The following is a 23,785-nucleotide window of genomic DNA, read 5'->3' on the forward strand; positions in this document are numbered from 1 at the left end:
GCCATGGATAAGGAATTGCAGCAACCCCTGGCATGAAGGTACTGTGATTATATCAAGCTAAAATGAGTCACCTCATGCTGCTGGAGTTGTGTGCTCTGAGGAAACTCTCTCTTTGACATAATCTTCCCTTAAAAGTCAGATCTTTCCTCTGGGAAAGAGGAAGTCTTGGCTTAGGCTGACCTACCTCACTTGGTTTTGGCTGAAGAAAGACATTTTTCCTTGACTGCACAAACACCCTGTGACTTTCACTTAGAACCTCCCTGAGAACGTTTTTAAAAACCGTTATTTAATTCATTCTAATGAGGCAGCACAAATCCTGGTTCCAAAAGTGATTTTATTCTCCCAGCCTGATAAAATGCCCGTACTTTTATTCAGATACATCTTCCTCCCTGTAACAAATGATGCTGAAGGTTTCGCAGGTCCTGGGATGATGCTCAAGTCTCGGCCACGTTCTCCCACTGTCATCTGACAGCAATTTATGTTACTGCAGAATTTGCCTTATTGAAACCATTTGTGGAATGGAAATTTGCACAAATTCATGCACAGAAGATGACTCTTTGCTTAGTGATGATGTATGAAGCGATCTCATTTAACATTCTCTAAGGCAGTGGGAATTTTGTGTGAGGAACTGCACCACAAATCTTGAAGCAGAGAAGTCTTGACTTAGTGATGTTCTGTGTGTTCCCTGGACAAGCATATAGAAAAAGATAATTTTATTATGAATGACACAGTTGAGCACATTGTAAACTTTCACTAGTAGAAAATTTGCTTACTGCTTGGTTCACACACATTTTGCACTGGGCCAGACGTGCTGGTTAGATGTGTGGCTTTTCACTGTAATGTTTTCCCTGGGCTAATGCCTCAGCATGGATACAGCTATATATGTTACTATAGTTGTTGCCTTTCTCCAGCTGTCAGTCTAACTGCCTGCCTGCTGAATGCCCAAGATTTCAGACACGCAGGAGCCAAATCTAGCCAAGGCATTATAATAATACAAGGATGTCTTATACCAGCATCACTTATTCCACTTTGCATAGGATAGCCATACAGCAACTTTATATGGATGTAACCATCACCAGAGGGAGTTGCTCCACTTAGAGTAAATGTCTGGGGCCCAACTGTTGTGTGTAGATAAGATGTAGTTTAAGAGAAAATGGCAGTTAAATTTTCTCTCTTTCTTGTAATAACAGTTTTAAAAACATCATACGTCATCAAATACCTAGCATTTAGAGTAACACAACTCAGAAATCTACTTAGCAGTAAATTTTAAATTTCTAATTATTGCCAGTGGCTGTGTTTGCTAAGGATTTGTGCCTGATTCCTATAATTACTTCACAAGCTGCTAAGAAGGCTTTATACTAATAGTTAGAGCCATAAACCTGCCGAGAACTGCTCTGTTAAGAAATTCTTCAGAAAGTCAAAGCTGCTGCTTTTTTTTTTTTTTTTTTAACCTCTATTTTCCCCTGAATGTGTCATTCAAAAGTCAACTTGATGAGACATGAACTGCTCTGCAGTGGGAGCATGGAGCCTCCATAACTGAGTGGACTAAAGTCTCTCTTGGTTTAGGTGTGCACTGGGCTCCAAATGAGATGGCAATGTGGATACAAAATGAGCTAAAGCTGTTCTGCAATTGTCCTGTGATAACACAGCCCTGCCAGGGACTCCCAGGAAGAAGAATATCCAGAAAAGGTAAGAAATATATTCTTTCCAATGTTGCCAGTTAAAGAAGTTTTTCTTAACGTTATAAAAAATGTAAAATGCCTTGCCTAGTTTCTGAGGTAGACTGGAGGATGAAGCATGTGAGGAATGGAAATTGGTGGCATGAAGAATTCCCGATTGAATGTGAGCACTGAGCATCAAAGCACAGGGCCCTGGCCTAGGCTGGCCTGTTATAACTCTAGCGGTTTGGTCATGCAGATGGAAGAAGGTCTAATTTCAGCAATCACCCACCCTGTGCCTCAGTTTCTCCAGCTGATAGTAGAGATAATCCAGTCCAGGCATTGCATGCAGTACTTTGAGAAGTTAAGGCGAAATGGTTGTGTGCAGGAGGCCTAAGTGTTAAAACATCAACGTTTATTTTTATGTGAAGACCATGACCAGCTTTTGAAGTTTAGTCCTGCAGGAGAATTCTCACTTTTTTGACATACAATCCATGAACTGTAATGCACAGACCCTAGTTTCTCCTGGGTAAATGTCAAAGCTGTATATCTGCCAAAAGAAAGGCCAGTAAATGGTGTCTGAAGTACCTATTAATCTTTAGAATTAGTTGCTTCAAGTCCAGATTGCAAGTATATGAAGCAAACAGCAAAAATTAAATTAAATTAGGGAGATTTATTGTGAAGAGTTGTTGTTTCACGCTGGTTTGGGTTTCAGCAAGAGCACAGACAAGTGAAATATCAGCACAAAGACATAAATTAAGTAGGAATAATCTAAGAAAAAATCTTATTTATTCTGTGCAACCAGCTATGTCATTTGTCACCTTACAACACAGGAGTCAGGACATTGGTGGGAGCTCCTGGTTGTGCCTGAAAGGTGTTTTATCAAGGTGCAGATATTATTATTGCAACAAACAGGGGAGATTTGTTTTTAAAAGGAATTGGAGGCATCCTCTTGTGTCAGACAAAGTTCTCTGAGCAATAAAAAATAAAGCCACAAGTTGAAGTCTTATGTTAGTGATATATTCCTCTCTGGATGTACTGAAGATGTCTGAGTGTGTTTTTCACTAACTCCAGCACAACTGCTGATTTCAGATGACATTTGGATGAGATTTGGGAGGAGATGACAGTGACCTGTAGGTGCTGAGCTCTGCCTTCAGCTGAAGATAACACTTCACATTAGGGAGTCACTTTGTGTAGCCGTAAACCGTCCTGTGGACATGAGTTGTCCACAGTTGTCCTTATTAAATGCAGAAGAGAAGACAGCCTGAGGGAAATGACCTGTTTAAAGGAAAACTGGGATAAATACTGTTTTAAATGGGTGACTACAGCTCTGGGAGAGAGGAGAACTGGCAGGATGGTGCAAAGCAGGTGAAGGGGACCTGGAGCCATTCTTTCTGCTGAGTCTTCTCAGCAGCCTGGTGGAAGGTGATGAAGCTCCTGTGCCATGAAAGGCTGTTCAGCCCAAATGCACACTCCTTGTCCCTGTCTGTGCCTGAACCAACTGTACCCTGGGGTCCCCCCCAAATCCTGTCAGGCCCCTTATGCCCCGCTCATGCCTTAGGGAGCGACTGTCATGTTATTGCACGAGCAAGCTATGGATCAAGCAGTGATGAAGATTATACAGACCCAGAGCAATATGTGGTCATTGCATCTCCACAGAGATCCCTTCCAAGACGCTTGCCATCGGAGCTCCTTTGGGAGTCCACAGACTCCATGCAGAGGCAAGGCAGCTTACTCTGCCATCCCAGAGGGCCTCCTTATATTGCTGCAGCTGAGGGAGGTGAGCGTCCCCAGTTTAACTCTTCTTTCTCTTTCCCCACCCTTCTTTCTGCACTTTCCTCCTGTAACAGGAGTTCCTGCTTGGCTTTTCTTACCAATCAAATTCTTTGGCATGAACTGAACAGGTTTTGTTGCTTAAGAAGCTTTCTATAGCAGTAGAGATATGGACAGGACTGTCCCAAAGCACAGTTACTGCTAGAAACCCTGTAAGCTCCTTATCTCTAAATAAATCGATTATATTCCATTAAATACAGAGCTTTTAAAACCCACACCTCACTCGTTCTTCAGATTCCCATCACCATATTCTGGCAAACTTGGAGATTAAATCCTTTGGCTACCACCTACATGCAGCTATTGACACTTGGGTATGGATCAAAGTGACATTCCACAGCTTTCAGGTATAAGGAAGAATTGGAAGACTTTTTTGTATTTGTCTGGGATCTAACACTCCTGTGTAGACCCATTTTACAGCAGATGTAAAATAAATTCAATGCATCCAGCAAGCCTCTACTCTGCTCTGCCTAGGCTATAGAGCCAGTCAGGGTAAACTGAAGGCAAGCAGGGCTTAGTGCTCGTATCTTGACTAACTTTGTGGTTCCACTTCTTCCTTCATTCCAGGTAGAGGCTGGACAAGCTGCTGGGAAGCCCTGAATAACATTACTGAAGGCTGTGACAGTATATGCATGCATGCATATACATATATATATGTGTATCTATACTTGTGTACATGTAACAGTTGCCCTGTTCTCATACTTTTTCTTTGGCACCTGCCTCTTCCTCTGTCCCAGGCAGGATGCTGGGATGCTTTCAGCCTGACTTCATAAGTTCATTCTTGTCCTTCAGGCACTTGGGTGCTTGAATGTCCATGTAGGTGTCTAATACCTCACATCCAGTGTCTCCGTCTCTCCCATTGTCAGGCACAGCCTGACTCACATCCCCTTCCTTGCTTTCCATTTGGTCATGTCATTTCTAAACCACCTTCCTTCCCTATTCCCCACCCATGCATATGGATTTATTTCTCCCTAATGGCCACATCTTCCCCTTCTTCAAAATCATTTGCAGAAAGCTAACATCAACTTGTTTTAATTAAAGACCCTGCATGTTTATCATGTCTTTAAATAATTTTCTTCAAGCAGTCTTCATATGGGATTATCACTTTGTCAAAACACGATCCAAAACCACAGCTCAGGGCACAGTGGGAAGCACACAAAGGGAGAGCCAAGTAGCTTGGAAAGTTTGGGTGAGCTGTTTGCTAGAAGCTGCCGAGCCCACCCCTCCAAGACCTTTATTTCCCCCTGCGGCAGCTGTCATCTGATCCCACGCTTTGGCTTTGAATGGGGCTCTCTGAGGATGCCAGATGTTGGGAACAAAGGTCTAAAAATAATCTTTCCGAATAATCTTCCCATCTATCATTCAAGGAGAGCATGTGCTTCGTGTGAACATGTGAGCTGAGAACCTGATCTAACTTTGAGTAAAGAAGTTCAACAGCAGCTCCTGGCTTCTGCTTGTGGGCTCCTTTTTTTTTTTTTTTTTTTTCCCCTTCCCCTTTCCCTTCCCAGAAGCTGCGCAGCGAAAAGCGGCTCTCACCAGCAATCAGCCCTTGCTCTCCCTCCCTCCCCGTCTCCCTCCCTCCTTGCCAAGACTCTGAATCGTCTGGATCCTGAAAGCTGGGCTCCTTATTTGATCTCTCCTTGGGAAAATGGATTCCAGGGCGCTGTCAGAGATGCATTTCTGTAAAAAGATCTTCACTGCAGCCTTGTGTGTCTTAGTTTTGCTGCCAGATTCGGGCTGTGCAAGGAATCTCTGGAAGCGTGCTCTACATCTGAAAATGACGGAGAAATATGATGTGAGTAAAGTGTGGTGGGGTGATTTTGGGGGAGCTGGGTGTGCTCACCATGAAAGGGGAGTTTTCTTTACATGTGTGTATCATTTTAGAATAAGAAGTATTTGAATATGCAGGCTGTCTCTTTACAAAAGGGTTTCATTAAGTTTCCCAGGCTGTACTAAACTTTTGCCACCTAGCTGCTGCAATGGGAAGCTGGTGAAGCACACTTGGAACAGTGAGAAGAGATTGGTACGGCAGCCGTTTCCATGAAACTTCACAGGGCAGCAAGGGGAGCATGAATGGGGAGAAGGGGAATGCAAAACCTACATGTCTGGGGATGGATTTAATGGAAAGAAGATAATATGTGATTTATTGCTTAGAGCAGGGAGGAGGTTTCCCTGTGCAGTTCCTCCACTGCCTTTTGGGGTAGCTTTGGGTAAATCTCTCCAACTCCTAGTGATAATGTGTACTAGAGGCATGTACACTAGAGGCATTGCCTAGGGTTTTATAAATTACTGGAGCATGGAGATCTCCAGATCCATAGTGTGAGAGTAACGTGCTGATCACCTTAACGGGCGTAAGGAGCTGATCAGAGAAATCCATTTTCATGGCTGTGAGTTGCCTGGCACGTTCACAGGGAGCAGAGCTCCCCTCTGCTGCCCACACCCTGGCAGCCGCTCAGTGGCACCGTCTGTCCCTGCCCGCTTTTGGCAGACTTGCATGGGGTACAGAGTGCTGTTTCCACATCTGCGATGGTACTTAGAGCAGTAGCGCTGGAATTGAAACTGAAGCAGCAACAAGTTATTGTGAGTGGAGAAAACGATGGTGTTGGGTCTTGTTCTGGTGTGTCTGGGCCAAAAGACTGTTAGAAATGGAGGAAACTGGGGGGGGGAAGAAAAAAATTTGATAGCTCGACTTTCAGGACCTGCTGTTTAGAAAGAACAAAAATCGAAGTTTTGACTTACTCCATTAAAGTCCCCTTAGAAGCCAGCACTGACCCAAGGCTAGAGTGATGTTTGGGGACAGCTGCATTTGGTTTGTGTGATTGCCGACTCAGAATTGTGACACATGTCTTTTGCTTGTGTTGAATGAACTGAAATACAGTGCTCTTGTCTCCATGAAATTTTGCAGAAAACATTGAAAGGCACCCCAGTATTTTACAACAAGAAATTTTCTTCACAGTAGCCTCCCTTGGGACAGGGTATCAACTGGTCTGCACTTTAATTGCAAAATGGTGATATGAAGAGCTGTCTTTCCTGTAAAATCACTCACTGGAAAGTGTATGTATTAGTATGTTCTTCTGTCGTATTTCAATGCAAAGCTCAAATTCAATAGGAGCTATGAAGTAAATGACCCAGAGAGATAGGACAGAAGTACAACAGGAATTTACATGTTGATCTTCAGATAATGTGCTCTGTGGAGGCACAGAGCCTGCTCCCCTGAGGATATATCCTCTTCTTTCAATCTGCAGTTCTTCAAAGGACTGTTTTTTCTGGCAGCTATGAATCCAGGTGCTACTGATCTGGCAAGTTCAGCTAGAATTGCTCATATTGACAGAAACATCTTATCTAGGGAAAACAGAAAATGCTTTTCTTTTTCCCTCTCCTCAAAGCCTTGTAAGGAGGAAGGCATCTGCTCTCCATCCTCTTGTCCACCTAGAGTCTGTTTTGGCAGCCCCTCTTGTTTTCTCAGAGAGATGCTTTCTTTTCTACCAAATGCTGTATGTTCCCTACAGTTCAACAATCAGGCTGTGGGTGGAACAGCTGATTTGTGAGTCACTTGGATAGAGGGACAACAGATGGAGGTGCTTATGGTAACATGCAGCCGTACAGGAGATGGCCAAAGACATCCCTGTGGGACCCCCAGGAGGACACGGGCAAGGTCTGTGGGGGAGGAGATGGTGAGGGGTAGGGAGTTGACTGAGAGTTATGTTGTCTGAGTCAAAAAAATCTGAGTCTAAAGCAGGAGGAATGCATCCACCAAACTGCTGGCCACAGAATGCCGAGCAGGTGTTACGATGAGGAGCTGGCTTGAAGTCTGGCCAGGAGGTTTTCACTGAGGTGTCTGAGGACGGGTGTTGGTTGGGAACGGAGAAGGGAGAAAGAGGAGAGGGAGTGCAGTGAGAAGGAAAAACTGGCAGTCACAGTGGGATGGACGAGCTGGGCTTCCAGCTTTTAGCAAATCCATGTATTTTGCAGCCAAAGGGACACTTGTCTAGTGATTTGCAGCTGGTATTCTGCAGCCCCCACACAGTCTGTGGAGTGTTCCCAAAGGGCAGAGGGAGGGACCTACCTGGCACTGGGCTTCAATTCATTATCAGGACACCCACATATCTATTGGGAAAACTGGGGCAGTCCTGATTTTGTTGCAGTATCAACTGCATCGAGCATTTTAGAAGAAAAATCCAGCCTTCTTTTAAAGATTTCCAGAAATGAAGAATTCCTCACAGCTGCTGTAATGTTCTTCAAACAATTTACCCTCCAGCTAGCTGTCATAAATCAACACTGAGATACCCTCTTCATTTACCAGATTAGCACACCTCCCATGAGATTTCTGTCCCACATATGCCTCAGAGTAACATATGAGCAGAGCAGCCCTCAGCCTCCCCTTTGAAACCTGCACACACACATTTAAGTCTCGCACTGTATTCCCAGCTTTCCAGTCCTCTAATCGCTATTGTGCATCTTCCTTGAGCCCACCCTAATTTTGCAACAATCTTCCGGTACTGCAGACACCAGAACCAAAACTACTAATCCAGGGACAATAACAGGAGAATATTATTCCTACTGTTTTGGTTTTGTCCTTCAGATTGGTTAGCCCTCAGTCTCGTATTTGCAACTTTGATCACTGATGATCTGTGTTTTTACAGATCTTCCAATACAGAAATATTGGAGGGCTCTAAATCCTCCTGACTGTGTATCATTTCAGAGAAAAGGTGGTTTATGGCCAGTGTTTGGAAATACCTGCCAGGGCAGAACTGGTGACTGGAAGCTGGGAACAAACCTCACGCATGATCTCGGTGGGGGCCATGCAGAATATGAATTAGCAGAGGATTGTGCTTTGTCACAAGCCTGGGGTTCATTTTCAGGCACAAATCATAGAACAGATCTGGGATTTTTTGGAGGCAGACTGCATCACACAGTTACTATTGAAAATATGGGTTGAAAGTGAGTGATTGCGTTCTGTTTTTTCCTAGTCACCTTTACTGACTTCCAGGGTTCCTCAACTGAACTCTGAACTGTTCCCCCTACGTTGTTTCTGGATATCTCTAAGGCAGATATTGTCATTAAAATGATTTAATAAGTCTCCATGGGAAACAGCAGTTTCCCTTCTGCATTGAGAAATATTCTTAAAGGAGGAAATTTTGACTGTTGTCACAATCTGTAAAAATAATAAATCTGAGCTATGCTCAGAGCCAAGCTGTGAATCCTGGGAGAGCTTTTAAAAAGACCTTGTAACCCATACCTGAAGGTATCCTTAACCAAGCTATTTTGGGAATGAGGGAATCCTGATTCCCACTGGGATAGTTTATGCATACATATACCAGTGGCAATGGTTTTATGAGATCAAATGCACAAAAAATACTTTTTTGAACATGAGGTTTTGAAAGAAAGGCATTCAGAGCAATAGGTGAACAGAGAAAATGGGCAGGGAGGTCATGAAGTACAAAGTTATTTGGCTGAAAACATTATATTGTTCCCAAACGGAAATCTCATTCATTGAGCCAACTGTTCATTGCACTTTTGGCTTCTCGGTTTCTGAATCATCTGTGAAGCAACCGCAGTAATTGTTTGGGGTTTGGGTTTGGTTTTTTTTTTTATGTATCCGTTATTGGCCAGTATTATTTTGGTCACATTTCAGTCTGCAGCTGACATTTCAAATAACACAATAGTAAACTGTGACCTTCCAGAATGAATCCTCCCTCCAACAAGGAGACCTGTTAAATGTTTGGAACTGCATAGATTTACTGTTAAATGCTCTCTTATGTCACAAAATTATACTTGGTCTAAGCATTTTCTCTATTTAAAATCCAACAACAGCAAAAAAAGTTGAACTTGCAATATCTTCAATTCAAATGCACGTTATTTCTAAGCTGGAGTGTTTTCAGCTTTTGAAGAATGGGATGATGTGATAGTTTACACCTTGTTTTACACTTTAACGTTGAAAACAGCAACAAAATTAGGAAATATTTTTTTCAAACCTATTTTGTGGTTCAAACAGCCTATCAATTCATGGGAAAACAACCTCATGGAAGGGTTTTTGAGCAGTTCACTGAGTGGAAACAACTAAGGAAAAGCAGAAGAAAATTATTTATTGATATTTGGAACAGGGCAGGCTGATAACGAGAATAGGGCAGGAGGCTGTTGTTTATGGATATATTAGGAATTCTCTGTCTCTCACACACAGACACACACACACATTATTTAACCAGTTATAGATATCACCAGGATATGGATTTTCCTTAACGTACACCTTGTAACAGAAATTAGACTTTTAATCATCCTGACTTTTCTCTATACTGACACTCAATCGTTGTGCAACCAGGCAGTGGAGACACTCCGCCGCTCTCCGTTTCCCCCTAGCTATGGCTTAAAGAAAGGAGGTCAGCTTGGGTGTGAAAACCACCACCTTATCAATGCGATTCTACGCTATGTACAATATGGGAGTAAAATTTCTCACATCAGTCCCACAAACAGTGTGCATCATTATTTCTTTGGGTGTCCCTTGGGCTTGCCTTCATTCTCTACATTACAAATTATCCCAAGGGAGTGAAGATGATATTGTTTTCATTGTTATGGATAATTTATTGCTCCTTGGTCACATTGTAAGAGCAGAGGCCGTGTGGGCCAGTGGTCAGTCCCCAGGGCAATGGACCTCCTGGAGCCTCTCCTAGGACATTTTTTTGGAAAGTACATGTGAGGACATGCTATTTCGCAAAACACATGCTCCACAGAAGCCATTGGGAGGTTTCAACAATGAGGATGTAGCAGCATGAAGATATTCGGGGATATTAGTCTCACCTCAAATTTCTCCATAGCCCGATGGTGAAATTTCCTGGAGACCCCCTCAGGGACAGTTGCACCATGTTGTTTCTTGGAATAACAACCCCAGTTGTTCGTCACTGATTTCATAACACAGGAGTGACCGGGCCAAGTACATATAGGATTCAAACTCAACAGCCTGCTAGCGAGTGCATGGCAGTGCTCACTTCATACCCCTGGCTAGATGCTGATCTGCTTTAAAAGTGCAAATCCAGAAGCCATCTTTTGATTTGATTAGAGCTTATTAATGTTTGTTAATAAATTGGAGAACTGACTGCCCTTTCTGAGTACTTTTCTGCAGCTCTGGGGAGCTGAGCTCAAGCCCAGAGATGAATAGTTTAGCCATAGGTGAGAAAGGTGTGGGCTTGGGTGATTCACCTCTCTGTCGGAGGGAGTTGGCTTCTTGCTAAAATGCCACCAGCGTGAATAATATCTGAATGCTGCCTCTTATAAATGTTTCTGGTAAAATCCTGTGCCTGTTAATCCACTTTAAATCTCCCTTGTCCTTTCAGCATGCAATGAGCAGCTGGGCTCCTTTCTGCTATAGTCAAACACAGCCTCATTTTCTTTGGGATTAGACTAACAACACCCACATAGATCTCACTCAGGTCATCTCACGTTTTAGAAATGGTCTCTTATTTAACAACCCAGGACCCCACAGTGGATAAACTTGAAAGACTCCCCTATAAATTCTGGTCCTGAAGAAGATGATGAAGGCAGAAGGAGCCTATTGAGGAGACAGGTGCTACCTGGGACATTTGTTCCAGGTCCCATTTGGGGATGTAACCTCAAAAGAATACAGTATCATCATTTCCACTGCTTTACTGTCAAAGTGTTTTGGCGTGCTCATCATGAGGATGCCTGGAGTCTTTCTCTGTTTCCCAGAGAAGTGTAAAAGACTTTGACGGTTTTGGGGTTGTGGGTTTTTTGTTTGTTTGTTTTTTTTTTACCTCCTCATTGTCATTACAATAACCTTAATTATAAAATGAGTTTCACACAATAATTTGGTGGTTTGGTGTTTCAAAGCAGTGTGCTAAGGTGATCATATAGCTCTCTCTTCAATGTGCTGAAGACAGGGCTGGGGGACCTGAACAGTTAATTCTTCTCTCTAATAAATACTTGAAAACCACTTTGAAAATCCCTCTTCAGTTTCAAATGATGGGATGTTTGGTATTCACCTTATGCCAAACCTTTGTTTCCTTTTCTTTTCTTTGCAAGGATTATGAGTACCCTCTTCATTCTCACAGTTCCCACTACCAGAAGAATGACCGCTGCCCCCCACCACCCCAGACTTTGCCTGAGCGAGCCTGTGAGGTGCCCAGCTGCCGCTCGGATTCAGAGTGTGAAAGGCACAAGCGCTGCTGCTACAATGGGTGCATCTACGCCTGCCTGGAGTCCGTACAGCCACCGCCAGGTAGAGTGAACCCAGAAATCAGACTGGTAGAGAGAAGCATGCAGAAATTATGGTAGTCATCCCCACGTGCAGTGGGTCTCGGGTGGGAGGCATCATTTGAGTGTGGGTTGAGGATATAGCTTCAGTTTCATACTTCTGATTTCTGGGGTGATTGCTGAATCAAAAAATTATCTAAGGCCAGCTGGTGTTGCAAAATTTCCACCAGCACAAATAGTAGAAATCACTTGAGGCCGCTTCTTTTCCTGGAACTATGTATTTAGGAAAAGCAGTAATCCCAATCTGAATTAGTGCTCGCAGAAGCAAGGCAGCCATCTCACCTGATCCATGCCATGGGAATGGAGGATGGGAAACAGCAACTGCTTTGACTTTATGACACCAGGTCCTTGTGGCCCCGGATAACATCCATGGCTCTTTTGCCACTGAGACAACAAGGGCACCGAATATAAGTATATTGCTGAAAACTCAAATCCATCCTTCAGGAGCCTGGCAGCCTCATCACTGGCTGTTAGAGGAAATCCATGATTTTTCCATAACTGTGTGCCCTATGGCTGCTCCACCTTGACGCTGTGGTTTCTTGTTTCTGTCTTTTACAGTTTTAGACTGGTTGGTTCAGCCCAAACCCCGCTGGCTGGGAGGAAATGGGTGGCTTTTAGATGGCCCAGAGGAAGTCTTACAAGGTACAGCATGTTTCACTGTCTTCTCTGCGATATTGGTAATTATACAAAGGCACTAAATAATATATTCATCATACACAGGGCTTCCCAGGGGTGTTGGAATGCTGGGAATGCTGGCATTTGCCTGGACTTTCTGTAGGAATAACGTTGTGTGCTGTTGGGGGTTAGTTTCTGGTGCAGTAAATCAGTGGCTTTTTATGGATATGGCTTATCCAGCAGAGCACTGGGAATACTCCAGGGAACTGGATTTGTATCCATTCTTGAAATAAGTAGAAATATATATTTTTTTAGAAAAGGGATTTGTCAGCATACATGTATTTTCTGCCAGCTTCCTGATAGACTGTGGGCGGACTTGGATTAGGAGATCTTTTAATCCAGAGTGTCCTCATAGCACAGATGCCTTGGGCTGGGGCTGTGGCTCTTGGGTCTGAAGGCTGCTTTGAACAAGAGCCCTGGCAAACTGCTGCAGAGCTGTGTCAAGCTGACACGGAGCTAGGAGTATCTAAACTTGGGGACTGCTAATGGATTGGCTTCTCGGGTTAATTCCATAGGGAAAGATCTTTTAATTAATTTTTTCCAATACCTCAGATTGAAACAAGGAGAGAGTGGGCAGGTGGGAAGAGAAGTTTTCTTTTATGAGACATTCCCAGATGTATGCATGCCTGAAGTTCTTAATTTCTTCATGGAAAGGCTATTCCAGCTTTTGATCAGCTTTAGTCAGACACAGGTAGTGCCAATAAATTACCCTCTTTGATTTTACACAGATGGTATCAGACTCGCCGAACCTTGACTCTCATCTATTATGGAAACTCCTAGTTCTTCAAGAGAAAATTCTGCCTCCAGCTCAGTGGAGTTGCACTGCTAAAAATAAGATAAAATAGATTCCTCCCCATCCATCCTTGTCATGGTTGTTTGTTCTTATCTTAACACCTTCATCTCCACTTGAGGGAGTAATTAGTGAAATAAGAACCATCAGTCATGACATGAGAATTACAGCAGAGGTCCTTGAAATTAAAATCCTGGCAAACATAAAGGGTGGAGTGTCCCTGCATAGTCTGTACTTTTAATGTACACAACCACTGCCTGTGAGTCCTGCTTTACTTTCTTATTCTGCTCTGCACTTGCTGGATATCCAGTTAAAGCCTCCATTTGTAACAGGGGTGGTACTGCTTTACTCCATAGTGAGTCACATCTGAGGTTTAAATTCATCAGTAAGTTAATGGGTGTGGAGCAAAGAACAAAGTGGCAAACTGCCAGCTTCCTGGTCACGTTTCCCCTGATTCCTCATCCAGCCCGAAACACTGGCTTGAACTGATACGGCTGCTTGGAGGGAATAGCTGCGTGGAGGGACCACCCTTCAGTACGAGTGTGGTGGGCAGTGGTGGTGTGTCTTCACACTCTGTACAACGGGCTGTGGGAAGGGTGTTGTTACAGGTAATCAGGCTGACCTGCACTCCCCGTATCGAGCTAGACACATCAGGTTTTGTGTAAGGTGTGAGCTGGATCGCCCGCTCTGCCCAGGCTCTTTGGAGGCGTTAGCTCCTTGGTATCCTTGCGTGGGAAGTGGTCTGAGATCCTGTTTGGGAGGAGATACAGAGGAAGGTGGCTGTGTTGTCCTATTTTGGTTACCTGTGGGTGTTAAAGTCATGATTTATGACCTGCAGGCTTCTTTTGCAGCTGAGGCCTGCAGTACCACTGAGGATGGAGATGAGCCTCTGCATTGCCCCACGGGCTATGAATGCCATATCATCAACCCGGGTAACACAGCTGAAGGAATCCCTAACAGGGGCCAGTGCATCAAGCTCCGTGGAAATCCAGGCCAGTTGACTGGAAAACTCCCTTCCTTTCTCATTCTGTCGTGCAAACACCAGTTAAGAGATGCTGCTGTCACTGACTTTGAAGGAGGTCTGGTGGTACATCTGCTCTCGTGGGCTTCCTGGTTTTCCTGGGCAGCCCAAGGCCCCAGGGCAGTGTGACAGCTGGGCTGGGAGACAGGCCCCACTCTGCACCAACCTCTGGTCTCTAAAACCCTTGATGTTGGCTGAGCAATGTGAAATACCAGAAGCAGGGGACACACTTCTGGTTTGGTCTGTATGCTGGTGTCCTCTGGGATTGTGTAAGCAGAGCAGATAGTAACCTGCATGTGCCATTATTACACAGCACAAAATATAGAAATCTTATATATTACTACACAGTTTAAGAAATATGAGTTTCAAATTCCAGTTTTGACTTCTGACTTTGCTTTCTGCATCCAAAACACTGTTCCCTTTATTCTGCTGACACATTTGCCCAATAAAGGAACTTATATAGGCCAAGCTATTTTCCAGGAAAGCTCATAACATGTCTAGGTATGTGTAACTTCATTGAATGGTAGGATATGTATGTCTGCCCTGGGCTACAAATCATCTCAGAGTAGAGACATGAGACATAAGTTTTGCCATCTGATCACTGTAAAAACCAGGGGAAGCATCAAACCAGGCCTCTGAACTGCTTCTGTAAAAGACTAAGATTTTTTTCCAGGCTTTTTGATCATATTTTTTATTCTTTTATAACTTTAATGACAGCTGTGGTAACTAATGTAATGTGTAGCTGTATGGCTCTTAGACACGAGGTATTTCTAAGAGCTTAAATAATTATATAAATGGTAAACAGAAGAACCTAGCTGGAACTTGAACTATGTAAAACACTAATAGATGGTCTGAAATTTTACCCAAATTTTCTTTCATTTGAGAAAGTCTGTGATTCCTTGACTCATAGGTACTGAAAAGAACATAACATGCTAGTGGCCAGCAGTTAACCACTCTCAGGGAAAGTGAGTTATGTCCACATAGTTCAATAATCTAAACAGTTTTATAAAAGTTTTATAGCAGCCTACAGTACTTGAGCCACAGAGATCCTTTATTTTTCTGTTTGTGAGGTTATTATTTCCATGTCTATAATTTCTCTGTGCTGTAGACAGAACACTGGAGTTTAACACAAAGAATGAAGGCTGACTGGATATGTTCTTATTAGGTACCTTCTTTTTCAGATGGACGCAACCTGAGGCATAAGTATTACAAGGAATATTTTGGTAAGACACTCGCACGAAGTGTTTGATATTATTAAGCTTTATAGTTATTGCATTGCTTACAGGGAAATTGCTGCTTATGAAATGAAGGTTTGTACATAACAAAAAGAGATTCTTTAGCCCCAGTTCTCCATGGCTGGGTCAAAAGATCTTGTTTTAAGATCTGCAGTGCCCTGACTGTGGACTCTCGAGAATCAGTATCTCCAGCTGTGATACAATATGTTAAATGGTGCAGCCTCCTACCAGGGGTTCCCACCCAAGGGGTGAGAAACACCCAATCCAATAACCTTTTGTTATTTTTAAGTATATTTTTGGAGCTTTGCTCATGGCTCAGGACTCCTTGCAGATGAACACAGAACTCTGCCAAAAGCAGGGTCTTTTGCCAAGAGCTTGTATTGTGGTATGTGATAAGCGATGACTGGAGTCCAATAATCAATCCCATGTTCTTATCTGCAACCACAAGAGGTGTCAGGTCCCTTGCACAAATTGATGGATACGTGTCTCAAAGAAAGGAGGAGGATCTTCCAGAAGACCTCTTTTCTCATGGCTTCAAAGCTCCTGGTTTCTGCTAACTCTTGGATCTAGTGGGGGACAGATCAGATTGGAAGTGATACTCAGATATAGCTAGATATCTTTGATATGATGAGATTTATGAACAGCCAAATTTGGCCAGTTTAGCTGATAAAACTGTGAAATTATTTCCTTTCCTCTGTCCAGTGGGCTATCGCAGCTCTCCCAGAGAACTGCTAATGATGAGACCAGTGAAGCTGTACTGATTAGAGAATCTTGAAAAAACATTTGCCACACACTAACTTAAAATCTAACTTTGCTGGTAATTTGTTTTACAGGGAGCAATTCCAACAATGTGGTTGGCTATGTGAAAAACCAGCAGAAGCATTTAGGCTAATCAGAGGTGTGCCTGGGTAAGTGTCCTGTGAGTAAAGGGGAAGCTGGGTGAAAATAGTTGGTGCTTAGTGTGCAATTATTTAAAGAAATGGTTGAGGGTGAGATTACCTCTTATCAAAATGCCAGTATAAGGACAGCACCTTAAAACTATGGTGCTGGCTCCATGAAACACCTATGCCAACAAATAGATGGTGCTGTGGAAGTACCCCGAGGAGCTGTGGCCCTGGAGATGGAGCTCTGCAAACTGTCCATGCAGAAGTTAATGCCTTTCCCAACTCTTTCTCTCCCCTTGCCACTTTTTATTCTAATTTCACAAGATGCACCTGATTTCTTTGAGTAACCTTTGCCTTGTGGGTGTTTAGAGGATCGAGTGATTTTCAGGATGAAAAATAGATGCTTCAAAACTTCGTGTGCCTTAAGACTTTAAACTTTTTGTTTAGGGGCTTCTTCTAATGGAGGTATAACTGCCCCTGCAAGACAAATTAAAAAGCTCTTTATTCTGGACTGATTGCAGTAAGGGTCAGTCTTGCAAATACTTAGGTGCATGGGTGATTTTGTGGGATAACTTTATGTCTGTGATCGGTTGCACTGAACAGTGTGACGCACTCCTGTGAGTGAATGTACATGTATCTGGCCAGAGCAAAGCCAACTGGAAAAGCTCCAATCATTTTATCAGGCTTTGAATTAGGCAAGAATGAAAATATTTATTACACCGAAGGTTCTCTCCCAGGATGGTTTTCTCAACACTTTCAGCTTCACTTTAAAACTAATTTTAGCTTAACTGGCAGTTACGAAAACAAAGCAGTTCAGTGTGTCTTTTATGAACCTACGTCAGGCTGACTGTTAAGATTACACAGCTACTTAAGGACAAGTTCTGTGCAAACATCCCAGGAAGGATAAATATTTTAATTCTTCTTCTTTGTTTGATTTTCACCCAGCTGGACTACTCTGTTAAACAGCTGTCAAGGAATGCTTTACCCAACAGTCTTGTGTTTTGGAAGAACTCTGGTCCCAAATCTCCACGAGCACATCTCCAGCATTACCCTGATCCCTGCCCATCAGTGATAAAAAGACTTCACTATTCATCGAACAGGATGAGTCTAGATTTTAACCCTATCAGGAGGGGGAGAAATGTGATCCCCTGAAAGAAACCACACCATTTCTGAGCTGCCCTTCTACCAATGAAATGCAAATACCTCCAAGCGGATCCGTATAAGCCACAAGTGCCATTATCAGGCTGCTGGAGCAGAGCCTGCCTTTTATGTGCGTGCTATGCAACCGGTTCAGATTTCATGATCATAACTCAGTATTATAAAAATGAAGTGACGTCAGAATTGTACCTAAATATCATATCTAAGTTGCATTAAAATAGGCAAGACTGTAAGACTAACGGTGCTCTCTGGATCAAATCCAGTGCCTGCTGATCTCGAACAACTACTTTAAATAAGCCTTTTCATAAACTTAAAGTTCAAAGAAACCTGCAGGTTTCTTCTTTTCCTATTTAAACCTAGGGTTCACCAGGTTTGACACCCAGTCTACAAGCCTAAACCTGAAATCTTAAGAATTTGAGGAACTCTGAACTAGGAGCAAAACAGGTTTTATAAATGTTTTTTTTAAAGTTACTTTCCTTTAGCTTCTCAGTCTGGTGAGCAGCAGATCAAGATCTAATGATGGAATAGATTTCTTTCTACAATATCTAAGCAGACACACAGACGTGCCAGTCTTTTTAAGTTGTTTTTAGCCAGCACAGTTAATACTCCCAAAATGTACATCTGCGTTTTTGTACCTGCAAAACCTCAGCAAGAGAGCTGAAGTCTGGATTATTTGTGGCAGATATTAGAAAAGCAAAAGCAGGATAAATTTGTGTGATTAAAAGGATCGTTTGGCATTCTTTAGAAGTCCTGTACCTTTATATGGACTTCCATAAACCCTTAAAGTCAAGTTATTTGTATTTGGGCCTTACAGCTTCTTTTAGCTGTTTAGCATTATAAAATGGAAAACACATTTTGTATGAATTATTTCCTGTTCTGTGGCAGTCCTAAAGGGACAGTTGCATTTCATTTTGACAAATCTGCCAGAATTGCTAGGCAAAAGAAGCCACGTTTGCTCCCTTGTTTAGTACATGTACCCATCTGCATGCATAAAATTAGCATTTTAATATGCAGAGTAGTAGCGTTATATATAAATACTCAATTCAAAAATACAAGTGCCTGCTTCCACCCTCAAACTATGGGATTTTTTTTCCACTCACCAACTGGTTTAAGCCAAAGTTAAGACGCCTATAAAACACTTGATACTTTACATATGACATTTGCAGCTGGAGAGATGAAAGATGCCAAAGTTCTCTTCTGTTTCCTATCATAAACAGGCACACTCCTCGATGCTTTACAGAGCAAGGGAACAGATGAAGGGCTCCACATTTTCCTAAATATCTTCATTTGTTGAACTCCATTCACTTCTTTGTGTCTTTGTTCCAAGTTCTAGGTATTAAATGCAACACCACATTCGAACAGATCTATTTCTACGATTTTATCATATACAACTTCATACAATGATATCTTAACTCCTGCTGAGAGACAGGAGTCCATCCATATTTTATAGTTCCAATCTCAGTTTAGGGCAGAAACTTGCTGCTTTGCCACTGGCATTTCTTGACAGCTTAAAGCAACACAGCTCATAACGGAAGTCTTAATGCAACCTTGCTCCTAGGTGCTGCTCTGTGAAATGGAATGATTTTTTTCAGCATTACTTTTTGCAGAAAAATCAAATTCTGGTTAAATGAGCAAAGCCCTTCAGTTGTTACTGCTAAGCCCCAAAGACTAAATGCCAAATTGTTCTATTTTAAAATAAAAAAAAAAAAATCAGCGCCTAAAAACCTGTGAGGATCTTGTTGAAAACTTCTGTTGAGCATTAACAAATTTGCAAGATTAAAACTTCAGATCTCAACCTAATCTTGCAAAGCATCCAAAAATATGCTTAAATTGAGTGGACACATTCACTTCAGTGGCTGCTTTTTTGTAGCTGCAAAAGCACATAACCTGACCACTTTGCTGGATAGGATGGTAAAGATATTTTCTACTTGCAAAAGGAATTTTTAAAAAAGAAAATTGACAAATTAATAATTTGTTGATGAATTTCTGTTTACTGGGTGTTATCAAAGACATCACCCTTCCTCATGGTGCTATAATGCTTGGGGTTTTTTAAGTTAATTCTTTTCAAGTTATTAATTGTCAAACTCAGAAACAAAAGCCACAGAAGAGACTTGTCTAAATGCTGTGTTTTCAACACTGACATCCATCACACGTTGAAATGAAAACACAGACCAAATAAGTTGTCCTCAGCTTGTCTTCTCTCCAAAGACAAATGGCTTAACAACAGTCTTGTGAAGCACAGTAGGAAATCACTAATGTAGGTTGTTTTTAATGTTTCCATGTACACTTTAAAGCATGTTTGGTGCTATAATAACTTTACGTGTATCACTGTGTGCTAGCAATGCTCGTGGCCTTCCAGATCCTCGAGCGCTGCCGGTGCTGCCAGCGGAGCTGCTCTGCCTTGCAGCAGCCGAGGATCTGCGGCAACCCCAGGCAGACCCTTCCTGGTTTATGCCCCTGGTGCTTAGACATGTACAGGTTCTGTCACTTTGGTGCTCAATAAAAAGTGACCAGTATATTTTTCAACTCTGTCTAGTTTCAGTTGTGTGTTCTTGACATACGCTTGGCTTCGAATTATGAAAAAAAGGACAAATCTTTTAAATGTTAGTTGTTGGGGGAGCTCAGGAAACATAGGCACAGGGAGACAAAAGTAATTTTGTCCACTGGAAGGGAGGTGACAGAGCCCCAAAACACATCTACCAACAGTGTTCCCTTTCAGAGGGGCCACCTTTGCAGGTCAGATGCTCACTCAGTTCTTGGCACCTTCATTTCTATTGGCCAAAGAGGTGCTGATGGACAGTACTGTAAAGAAGATAGTGATGGTGACCCAAGTAGGAGGTGACCCTTTTGTTTGACCAGGCATTTTCCCTGTTGATTCAGAGCTGTTGGATGGGTTTCTCCTGCCAGCTCAGGCGGTTTGCACAAGAGGCTGCTGAGACAGCTTTGCAGGAGGCCAAGGCTCACTTGAAGCATGGAAAAGCAAACCAAGTCAGAGGCCAGCGCTGGGCTGGTGCCTGCTGCAGGATACTGGAGCTGAAAGAGGAGCTTGGAGCTGAGAGGTTGGGCTGCTGAGCACCATGTTTCCAGGAGCAGGCAAGACTTCACCATCCCACCAGCTCCACCCACACTGGTCTTGCTCTACCTGCTCGTCAGGAGTGGGCAGGAGTCCTGTATTGCTTCCTTTCTGCCCTGAACCATAACAGAGGCGTCAGGGAGAGAGTAACTGCCTGTAATTTAGCCAAGGAGGGAATAGCAGTGAGTTTCCTTGCTTTGGAAAGGTTTTCTGTGGGTTTTGAGAAGATGCCAGCTAGCTAGCACTAGGTGTCAGGGCGGCTCTTTGGTCTGACACTGAAGTTGCCCTTGGGATCGCTTGGACTTCTCATGGCAATGGTCATATGGCCTGTTTGGATGGGGAGATTATGGGATGTGTGTACATAACTCGTGCCTCCTGCTGTGAAATGTGAGGTAGACTAACTGCTGTGGCTTTCAAGAGAAGGATCTATTTGTTGAACACCGCAAAATTATGTTTTGGTTTCAACCTGTTTCCATGTTAATGCAAGCAAATGTAGTTTCTGTTGATGTAACTGGCTGACAGTCTTTGTGGAAAAACCACTGTGTGACCTAAGGCATCATCTGCAGATGACACTGAAGTGCTATTGGTGCATCCATGAACCCAACAGCCAGAATCAACAGAAGAACAAACATAATAGATCTTCAAGAAGTCAGGAGTCTGCATTAAAACCACAGCGTGCATCTCTAGGTCAGCAATCTGCAGAAGTTGTAAGTATGAGAATAATAAAGAAAAATTGGTGTAATTTTGACATGCCTAGTTCAGAGCTCCATTAAGCTTTATGGTGGAGAAGTGTTTTGGTTACCTTCAAGAAGCTGTTCCATAGTTTCATGAGCAGTGAAGAAGCCTACGAGGTTGAGACAATCCATAGAAATCTTTGGAGACTGACAATTTCTCTTTGTCCACTACATAGCAGGGATTTGTTCATACAGGGGGTTGTTTACTTCTCCCACCTCATGTTGTCTTTGCAGGCTAGATTTTTCTCTGGAGGTGGTGTCAGGTGAACATCAATTGTCTGTCTATGGCAAAAGGATTTACAGCATCATTTAGCATCCTTTAAAGATAGATAAAAAAGACACCTTTTGCTGGTGAGTCTACAGAGGTAAGTCCCATTTCTTCCCATTATTTTCTCCTTCTTTTTAACCTTCTGTGTAGACAAAGTAGCAAGAACCATGAGAGAAGCTGTGCAAAACAAAAAAGACCTTTTGGCAGTTTCCAAGATGGAGATGTGGATGGTGGGGCTTATTTTACCCAGCCTGAGGTGTTCCACCAGATGAGTCTCTCAATTTAAGCAGTGGAGACTGTGAAAACAGAAACCAAGAGATTTAATTAAATTCCCCTTCCTTCCTGGGGACACACGTAGGGACAGACCTAAGGATTTTACCTGGCCTTTATCAGTAGCATTGACAAGATGGAAAGGATCCATGGCCCAAAACTTTGTTCTTTGCTCTTACAACTAGGAGCAGTGGATGTTCGGCCCAGGGGCCTGGGAAAAACCCGACCTGAAAGCAGAATATCTGGGGGTTTAGGTAGCAGTAAACTCAGTAAATTCGACCCATGCACCAGAGGTTTTTTCCCTCAAGGTGGCACAAGAGGAACAAAAGTGTGACAAGCCCTGGTTACAGCGAGGGAAGCAGGTGAAGGAGCTGTGAGTTTTGAACTGAAAGCAACACCCTGTCTTCGCAGCGGCCACCTTTTGGACTCACATAGTCTAAGATTACAGCAGCTTTGCTGTATGTGTCTTCATAACAGGTATTTTCTATTTTTTAAAAAAAAAAGGTTTCCAAATAGCCTACTTAGAACTGTAGTCTGACCCTGAGCTTTGTTATGCAATCAAATAGGAAATACTATAAAGGTACTGTAATAAGGCTGTAAGTTATATTTTATAGTGTCAAACATTATGTCTTATACCAGAATGAAGAGATACAACTTGTATTAGTGTTGTCTTCTTTACATTATAGTCTTTATTCAGTTTATTCCTAGCACTTTCTGAGCTATGAGATAGCAAAATACATGAATTTTCCATTAGATTTCCTAACAGGCAGAAATCAAAAGCAGCACCTGGGATGTGGTGTTGTGGCCCCTTTCCACATCACGCAGATTCTGGATTTGGTTCTCCTCTGGATTGTGTACACAGCACTGAGCTACATGTGCTTCCACAAGCCAAGAGGAGGAAGTTAAATAAGGAAATGGTCAGCGAGAGCCTGTTGCTCAATTAGCTGTATTGTCAGCAGCACTTGGCTAATGAGAGCCACACTGGGGACTGCACAGGCCACACACACGTTGCACACAGCAGAGCCCCAGAAGGATGCCCGGCTTCACAGATAGTGGGTGAGGTTTGGGGGATGAGAAAAGCAAGAACAAAACCAGAGAAATTTTTTTTCCTACCTACCTAGAGAGGAGGAAGATGTTTTTCACTTTTCTATCAGAGACACGAGGAACATTCAGTATGATCCCAAGGCTGTGACTACTACAAACGCACTCAGATGAACAGAGGAATGTATTCCCAAAGCGGCGCCTGCTTTGCCTTATCAGCACGCGGCAGAGCCAGCTGGCTGTGCTCCAGAGCCTTACAAAAGCCACTGAAGGAGGGGACCGGTTCGAAAGCATATGTGAGCTCAGAGATGTTTTGCCACCTAATTCCCATACATTTCGATAAGGTCTAAATCTCTATATGCCTCTGGGAGCCTGGGCTGCCTTCGAGCCCTGGCTAAGCACCTTATCTAAACCCTGGGCAGGGCCTGGATGTGAGCTGCCTGAAAATCAGTGCCCAGCATTATCCCTGGATATTTTCCCATGGGAAGGAGGGCTGTTGCAGCGATGCAGGAACTTCCTTCATCTGCCTGACGCATCCAGTTTAGGTCATTAAGAAAGTGTTTCTCAATCAGGAGCCAAGGGAGTTAGGAAGCCCCAGCTGTGTTTTACAAGAACCTGGCTATTTGCCAGTGTTTCCCAATCGTTTCTTTTTCTCCTCAGTCCGCAAAGAAGTCCTCCCTCCACACCACTTCAGTGGGACACCGTGTGTTATCTGTAGCTGCTTGCTACATGGTGCTGGTGGTGTCCCACAGGGCTCATCAGCTTTTGCTAGAGCTAGTGGGACCTGGCAGATGCAAATAGGCAACACTGAAACGCTCTATGGGAAAACACCAGTTTGATGGAAGTTGGCCAGGTTTTGGGTATCGTGGGCTGTCACACAGGT

The 23,785-nt window shown here is 43.1% G+C and overlaps 1 protein-coding gene and 1 long non-coding RNA gene across 5 annotated transcripts; one reads left to right on the top strand and one right to left on the bottom strand.

Moving 5' to 3' along the window:
* Positions 1–364: 364 nt before the first annotated feature.
* LOC141948629 (uncharacterized) lies at positions 365–23,043 on the bottom strand. The gene is made up of 3 exons (XR_012630521.1): positions 22,979–23,043; positions 21,392–21,605; positions 365–685 (listed from the first exon to the last, which is right to left on the bottom strand). It is a non-coding gene; the product is annotated as an uncharacterized LOC141948629 (long non-coding RNA).
* Positions 4,803–20,047, top strand: WFDC1 (WAP four-disulfide core domain 1). Of its 4 annotated transcripts, XM_074881337.1 has the most exons (7): positions 4,803–5,283; positions 11,523–11,718; positions 12,312–12,395; positions 14,070–14,210; positions 15,421–15,462; positions 16,308–16,382; positions 17,304–20,047. In XM_074881337.1, the coding sequence occupies exons 1-6, from the start codon at positions 5,137–5,139 to the stop codon at positions 16,364–16,366; spliced, it is 669 nt and encodes a 222-aa protein (XP_074737438.1). In that variant the 5' UTR covers positions 4,803–5,136; the 3' UTR covers positions 16,367–16,382; positions 17,304–20,047. The 4 variants fall into 4 exon arrangements, with proteins under 4 accessions (XP_074737438.1, XP_074737437.1, XP_074737440.1 ...); XM_074881336.1 differs by lacking the exons at positions 16,308–16,382; positions 17,304–20,047 and having other exon boundaries at positions 14,070–15,454; XM_074881339.1 differs by lacking the exons at positions 16,308–16,382; positions 17,304–20,047 and having other exon boundaries at positions 5,148–5,283; positions 11,552–11,718; positions 14,070–15,454.
* Positions 23,044–23,785: the final 742 nt, after the last annotated feature.

Source organism: Strix uralensis, chromosome 12 (genome assembly GCF_047716275.1).
Source record: "Strix uralensis isolate ZFMK-TIS-50842 chromosome 12, bStrUra1, whole genome shotgun sequence".
Taxonomy (NCBI): domain Eukaryota; kingdom Metazoa; phylum Chordata; class Aves; order Strigiformes; family Strigidae; genus Strix; species Strix uralensis.